This window comes from Leptopilina heterotoma, unplaced genomic scaffold (assembly GCF_015476425.1).
Source record: "Leptopilina heterotoma isolate Lh14 unplaced genomic scaffold, ASM1547642v1 Lhet_184, whole genome shotgun sequence".
In the NCBI taxonomy this organism is placed as follows: domain Eukaryota; kingdom Metazoa; phylum Arthropoda; class Insecta; order Hymenoptera; family Figitidae; genus Leptopilina; species Leptopilina heterotoma.
The window spans coordinates 610,137-617,931 of NW_025110903.1; the positions used below are offsets into that span (position 1 = coordinate 610,137).

The 7,795-nt window shown below is 28.3% G+C and overlaps 1 protein-coding gene across 2 annotated transcripts; it reads right to left on the minus strand.

Annotated features, from left to right (window-relative positions):
* Positions 1-359: 359 nt before the first annotated feature.
* Positions 360-4,548, minus strand: LOC122500417 (cytochrome P450 315a1, mitochondrial-like). Of its 2 annotated transcripts, none has more exons than XM_043609338.1 (7): positions 4,107-4,548; positions 3,502-3,987; positions 3,058-3,248; positions 2,513-2,847; positions 2,184-2,408; positions 1,433-1,645; positions 360-603 (listed from the first exon to the last, which is right to left on the minus strand). In XM_043609338.1, the coding sequence occupies exons 2-7, from the start codon at positions 3,957-3,959 to the stop codon at positions 493-495; spliced, it is 1,533 nt and encodes a 510-aa protein (XP_043465273.1). In that variant the 5' UTR covers positions 3,960-3,987; positions 4,107-4,548; the 3' UTR covers positions 360-492. The 2 variants fall into 2 exon arrangements, with proteins under 2 accessions (XP_043465273.1, XP_043465274.1); XM_043609339.1 differs by having other exon boundaries at positions 3,502-3,796; positions 4,107-4,544.
* Between the last annotated feature and the right edge of the window lie 3,247 nt (positions 4,549-7,795).

Below are 7,795 nucleotides of genomic sequence, written 5' to 3' on the forward strand. Positions count from 1 at the left end.
GATCTCGAAAAATGGCTAAACTCGGGTATCTTTTTTAGCTCTAGTTTCCGAAAATCCTTAGTTCTTTCATGGGTGCAAAATCGTGTCGGACGGTGATATAATGAGAAAAAAATTATTTTTATGAGGCATTTTTGTTAACTCTGGGGATTTAATGATTACCAACTACTTGCTCATTTTCCCAAAATAAATTAAATAAGATATACTCTTAGAAAATAAAATAAAGTTTAAACAAGTTTTATGCAATGATACAACAAAGGTTAAAATTCACTGGCAGGTATTGAAACCCGTCAAAGAAGGGTTTGACAGCTAGTATAAAATAATATCTTCATAACGTGACGCCAAATAAATTTCGATGTTAATATAGTTCTAAAAAAATTTTATTCAAAATTTTGCAATTAATATAAATAAAGAGAATTAAATAAAAAAAATTAATAGTAAATGTTGAAAGTTAAAGTAATGTGCACTTTTGATTTAATTCATTTAGTCCTTATGTCATCTAGGCGTTAATTTTAGTTGTAGCGGTTTTGACGTTTCTGCAATCAATTGTAAAACCATCTTCACTGGCCGTTTGTTTGTACATTCTATGTTAAAGTTTCTAAGGATCTGAAATTTAAAAATAAATTATTTCTTAGACATTTCCGCTTTTATGCAATTTAATAATATTATAACATTTTGGTCCGCAGGGGTACAATTTTGGGGGATTGAATGGCCAAAATTTGTTTAGCTGAAGTTTGCACAAAAAGTTTGCAGCTGAACTACTTCGGTGAGCCGCAGACCAAAAAATGGTCTTTCAGTGTATTATAATTATAATATTTAAGATATTGAGATCGATAAATTAATTGCTTATTAGATGTTTTGCAATTACCTATTCAGAAAAACACAAGAACATCCTTATTCAGTATATAAAGTAAAAACATGAATTCGAAAATTAATCTTCTCCGTCAGATTTCAAATTATCAAGAGTATTACAATTTGATATCAATAATACTTTTCATATTAGAGTATTACAATTTTATATCAATAATACTTTTCATATTAGATAAACAAAATATTAAAAAAGTTTTTATCAATGAAACAAAATAAAAGTAATTATTCATAGAACAATAAAATAAAAGTTCAATTTGAAATTTGACAGAAAAGGTTAATTTTCGAATTCATATGTTTTTACATTATATTCTGATTAAAGATGTTCTTACCTTTTTTCTGAATTGTTCTTGCTTTCTTTGACGAATAAGTATAATATTAATATAATTGATCGACACAAATAATAAATTAAGTAAATCTTTCTTTAAAATGAGAATTAACTGAAAAGAATCACGATAGAAAGTCAGACATGTTATTTGTCTGCAGATTGTAATACTCCAGAAATCTTACTTATCGTATTTGATAATAAATTCTAATTAGAAGAATGCAGTCATACCGCAGCATTTACCTGAGCTAAAGCTAAACTTATTTTGATTTCTGCTAATTTTTTGCCAATGCAACTTCGAACTCCAATGGCAAATGGAATAGTAGCACCAGGTTTGTGAACTCCATAGTAACCACGCTTTTCTAATCGTATCCATCTTTCTGGTAAAAATTTATCTGGTTCCACAAAATTCTCAGAACTTCTACCACTTGAATACAAGCTCATTAAAAGCAGTTCCTAGAAATTATAAATTTTTGCATATAATTGTAAATAATTGTTTTAAATTCCTAGAAACCTCTAGGGAAGCTTTGCGGAATTTAAAAAATTTTAAGATTTTTTTGAGTTTTTTTGAAAAATTATATAAAGTCATTTTTTTATATTTTGCACAAACTAGAAATTATTAATTACCTACGAATTAAGATTTCGAATTTATCAGCAAATAGTGACATGTATTAAAAGTCAATTAAACTATTTAGTTTAGAGTAAGGTGTTTCACACGATAATCATTTCGATATGGTTGTCGATATATAATTATCAATTTAAATTTAATTTTTCTCTGAAAAAATAAGCTGCGTCACTATTTGCTGATATAGTCGAAATCTTCATTCGTAATTAAAATTCTCAACCAGCGAAAAATTCTAATATTAACTGGAAATTATGGCTCAATATTTAAAAATTATTTCTTTTTTTGAAACTATCAAAAGTTATGATCTTCCTGTCCTTTTAATCAAGCTGCCCTTTTGAGTATACATATACATATGTATATATAGTGTACCTTTTTGTTCACTGTATATCCTCCAATAACGGCATCTTTAGATATATATCGGGTGAGAAACGGTGCCGTTGGGTAAAGACGCAGTGTTTCTTTGATAACTCCTTTCAAAAATATGTCAGAAATTATTTCCTTTCCCTCTTTACCTCTAAGTCTGTCGTGAAGTTTCTCTTGCGTTTCAATATTGGTACTTAGTAAATATAAAGCCCACTGCATAGTTGATGTTGACTAGAAAAAAACATCATTTAATACACTGTTAAATAGTAGTTACAATATAAACTTTTTAGATTTTTGCAATATATAGTAATAGTGAATATAAGTAGATATATTACCGTATCTCCAGCTGCAATTATTAAGTCAGCAACAATTCTTACAAGATCCTCAGATTTAATTCCTGCATTCATCATTAAGTAAAGTAATCCATCCCCATTAAGGTTAATTAAAAGATGTACGACATGCTTAACTGCAGCCAGAGCATCATCTACAGAGTTAACAAATTGACGCCACCATAACGAATTTCTCTTTTTTGCATTAGTTGCCGATATCACATTCAATCGACTAGAGCATTGAAATATTTTGTGTAAGATTACAGGTAGTTGGTCTGTTTCTTTTAAAATTTCTTCTTTACACTGGCACCATTTGGAACCCATTAGAGTAGCCAGTATTGCTGGAAATAATTGAATAGGTTAAGTATAAAATTATTTCATTTTTCGTGAAATAAATTTTTTTAGATAATTAGATAATAAAGTATTTATCAATTTATTGTTATTTATCAATTTATCAATTATCTATTTTTAGATAATTTCAAAATAAATATAATCTTATTTGCTTTTCTTGAAATACATGTATTTATGAATAAATTTATAAACTACTTTACCTTGAATAGAAAAATTGTAAATTTCTAATTTTAAGTTTGGCACAACAAGTCCGTTTTTTGCATACGGATTTAAAGTGTCCACCAAATCTTTTGCAACTACATCACACGGATGGATCATGTAGTCCGTAGAATTAGTTTTAAGAAGAAGTTTGTTCAGTATTTTTCGAAAGTGCAACCATTCTTCTCCATCCCTGCAAGTAATTATATTATTTCTTAATATAAATAAGTGATGAAATATAAATGTATTTTAATAAAATTTTACAAATTGAATATTTAGAAATTTCTAAATGTTTAATTCAACAAAGTGAGAGTAACATTCATAAAATTAAAGTATGGAATAGATAAATAATCGACCTAATATGCAATTATTTAAATTTAAGTTGAATAGTTTTACTTTTAATCAATTTAAAACTTATGAACTATAAAAATATTAAATTTATTTACATGAAAAAAAGTCCGCGTTGTTTTTTAAATTCTTCGTTGTAAAGAATCCAAGCTTCTGGTAAGAAGTGTTTTGGTGTCGGTCCTTCCAATTCCAGAAAAATTTTTCGGTATTCTTCTGAGGAATTTATAAAAACTGTTGAAGTAGACCCAGCATTACTCCGGTAAATAGGACCTAATTTTTTATGCCTTTGATCAACATATTCGTGTAGCCGTGCTCCCCATCTTGAAGCAATAAGGAAACGAATAGTACTCCAAATAGAAACTATAGGATCTTCTGGCATTTGACGAATTGAACCTGTAGAGTTCACACTGACATTAGACTTATTTATCTTTGGTTTACTTTTTTCCTCTAATTTTTGAAGCAAAACACTATTTGCTCTTTTGGTGCAAAGTTCAGAAATTACACGAACTTGATTTTTACAAAATTGGGTAAAAGAGGAGAAGATATTGTTACTCATTTTTCATTAATAATGAATTTGACTTTATCTGTAAGAAACAAATATAATAGTGTAAATATAAATAATTTGGTTAGTTAATAATTACAATTCTTATTGATTATTATATTAATTAATTTTACTTCATTTATGCCCAATTAGAATAAATACCTTACTAAAAACTTCTGTACAGGTTTTAAAAATATTTGTAACCTTCTATTGTAGCTTTAATATATCCTTTGAATTTGCGTCATTCAAAATTATTTCAGAAGCTTCTAAATTTCTAAAATCAGAAAAAAAACTGTTAGTTATTCATATATTAAAAAGTTAACTTTTTTATTTACGATTTTTCTGACGTTCACATATAACTCCTTTGAGGGGCGGTGGGACGTATAAGTCCCACCTTTTGGTTTACTTTTTCTTGTTTTTATGGCATATTTGGATATTAATAACCACCTGTTTTTATTTATAAACTCTAAGGATATAATTTAATGACTTTAAATGAGGTTTTATAAACAATATATTATTGTTAACCTAATATTAAACAATCAATCTCTAAAAATTCAATTTCTTAATGAATTAATTTGACTATTATTAAACGACGAGTCATAATACTCTGAAAATTTTTTTTACTTGTTTTACATCCCTAAAACTACAATGAATATTATTATTAATAATTTTTAACACGCTAATTTTTTAAAATTTATTGTTTATAAATTGAACTTTTCAAAAATTTAATTTTGTCGACCCTTTCACGCCCCTAGGACATATATACGTTCCACCTACTAAAAAATCAATATCATTGACAAAAATTAATATTTTTAAGTCTAGTGCGTTATCTTCAGAAAGAATAGAGCTTTAAAAATATGTAACCTAGATCATGTTAAAAAATTTCTATTGTTTAAAAAAATTCATAAATTATTGTTAAAAATCACGAATTTTTTAAACATTTTAAAGTCGACTAAAAATTGTTACTCGGAGGTTTTTGGGGTCGCTAATTACGAATATGACATCAGTTTTTAAAAATTTAAAATGTCTGATCCAATATGGCAGAAGATTTTTTAAAAATTGTTTAGTTTTACATGAAACTTATCACTCGAATCCGATTAATTAAAAAAAACAAATTTTATAATTTCACTTCAAATTCAAATTTCATAATTTTAAAAACTCCCGAGTAAAAATTTTTAGACAAATCCGGCAGCGTTTTAAAAATATGGTCGCCATATTGGATCATTAGTTAAACTCTAATCACAACTAGATAATATATTATCTAATTTTAAAAGGCCATAATTGATTTAGCTCTGTATCTATTATTTAATTAACTAGAAGCATTTGAGTGACAGCGTGTTAATTGTAGCAACTGCACAAAGTTAAGGTCGGTTTTTACAATACAAAAAATCATCTATAACATTTCTAAATTGAAGACAAATAATTTTTTATAACCGTTTTTACTAATTATTTATAATTTTTGGCTCAACGTAATAGTACGTGGCAGTTCCATAGAGATGGCAGCATTAATATTGTTTCTGTGGGATTCTGGTACAAATAATTTAAATATTATGTCCAAATTAACAGAAGGGAATCCGCACAAGAAACGTGAACATTGGTAAAAATAGAAATAATAAAAAGTAGTAATTAAAAAGGTTAAAACTGAAGATTTATTTCATCACAATTACTGCATGTGTTACAAGCGTAGTTCCAGGCGCAACTGAACAATTAGTCGCGTATACACATTCAGATTTTAAACGTACCCGCGCATTTGCTATCTCACTTATTGTGTGAGAGAGAAGTTAGTCTCCCTACGTGAGTAAGAAACAGAAACCAAACTTATCCTGCTACAATCCCCACATTTCGAAATGAAAGAAACTTAAACAATTTTTTTTTCATTAATTGTGAAGACGAATTTAGAAAAAACATGAGATTTTTTATTAAAAATGAGTGTGATTACATTTTTGACAAATATTTTACAATTCAAACGAATCTACTGAATGTTGAAAAAAGTATCCGTTCTCATTATCACTTGTAACAACTGCACAACAAGGACATTTTTTACAATAAAACACTTTATTAATTCCTTGGCTGTCAACGAGATTTCCACTGTTTGGGCCAAAAGTGTGTTGAAAAATTTTTTAATGGATTTTTATGAAACTTAGTACCCAAAGGTTTCTAAGGTCGCTGATTACGAATCTGAGATCAGTTTTTCTAAATTCAAAATGGCGGATCCAAGATAACGAAATTTTTTTTAAAATTACTCGGGAGTTTAAAGGGTCACTGATTACGAATCTAACATTAGTTTTCCAAAATTTAAAATGACGGATCCAATATGGCGGACGACAAAATAAAAAATTTATTATAATGGCTTGAAACGGAATACTCAGGAGTTTTTAGGGTCGCTGATTACAAATCTGACATTAGTTTTTTAAAATTCAGAATGGCGGATTCAATATGTCGGAAATTATTTTTAATGGTCAAATTCGTTTGAAAATGGTTACTTGGGGGTTTTCAGGATATAATATAATAATATTCAGGATAATAAAACGAAATTAATATTCAGATTGACTTGAAACTGAATACTCGGGGATTTTCAGGATCAATATGGGGGAAAATTTTTTAAAACTTATTAAATTTTTTTGAAACTGGTTAATCTGACATCAGTATGATAATTTTTGGTAAAATTAAATTTAGTATTTCGAATTTTCAAAAACTGATTTTAGTTTCGTAATCAGTAACCCTGAAAATCTCCAAGTATTAAGTTTCAAGTCAATCTGATCCATTTTTTATTTTGTCGTCCGCCATATTGGATCTGCCATTTTGAATTTTGGAAAACTTATGTCAGATTTGTAATCAGCGACCTCAAAAACCCCCAAGTATTTAGTTTCAAGTCAATCTAATCAATTTTTTATTTTGTTATCCGCCAAATTAAATCTGCCATTTTGAATTTTGAAAAACTGATGTCAGATTCGTAATCAGCGACCCTAAAAATCCCCGAGTATTACGCTTCAAGTCAATCCAATCAATTTTTCTATTTTGTCGTCCGCCATATTAGATCCGACATTTTGAATTATGGAAAACGAATGTCATATTCGTAATCAGCGACCTCGAAAACCCTCGAGTAACTGGTTTCAGGAATATTTAAGAAGTTTTTAATCCCTTTTTTAAGTGGCGCATATATGCGTCATGAACACTTTTGAACAGTTTTAGTTTTGCGCATATATGCGTCAGCGACAGTCAACGGGTTAAAAAAGTATACACTAAATGTGGACAACCAAGGCAGGCTTTTAAAGCTTAATCCTCATAGAATTGATATTAAAAAAATTTACTTTGTTAAGTATAAAGGTCTATTAATAATTAAAAAAATATCATGCAGAGAAATATTTACTTTTGGCATCTAAGAACCACACGGAAAGACCGAGATTATTAATTTTTGGATAAAATCACACTAGAATTTACTATTTTCACATTGCAACCACCGGAAATAAGGGGTCTTTTTGTATTTTTTACTATTTTCTACACTAAGTCACTAATCCGACAAATGTTCACCAAATTAGTAAAGTTTCTTACCATTTCGTCCAATAATTCCAAACAACTGTAGTAAACTCAGAAATATTGTGTACGTAAAATTACTATAGTCGTTTGTAAATGCAGAAAGAAAATGTGAAAGAAAAAATAGGGATTTTTATCGCCGGTTTGCCGACAATTCTTGACTAACGGAGATAAACTGGAAGGATTTTTACATACACAGACACACACACACTTATGGTGGATATCACGTCAAAAGTCAACCCAAAAAAAATGTTGTCCAATTATTCCTAAATTTTTTTATGATATGCCCTATAGGTAAGTAATTTGTCGGATAAATA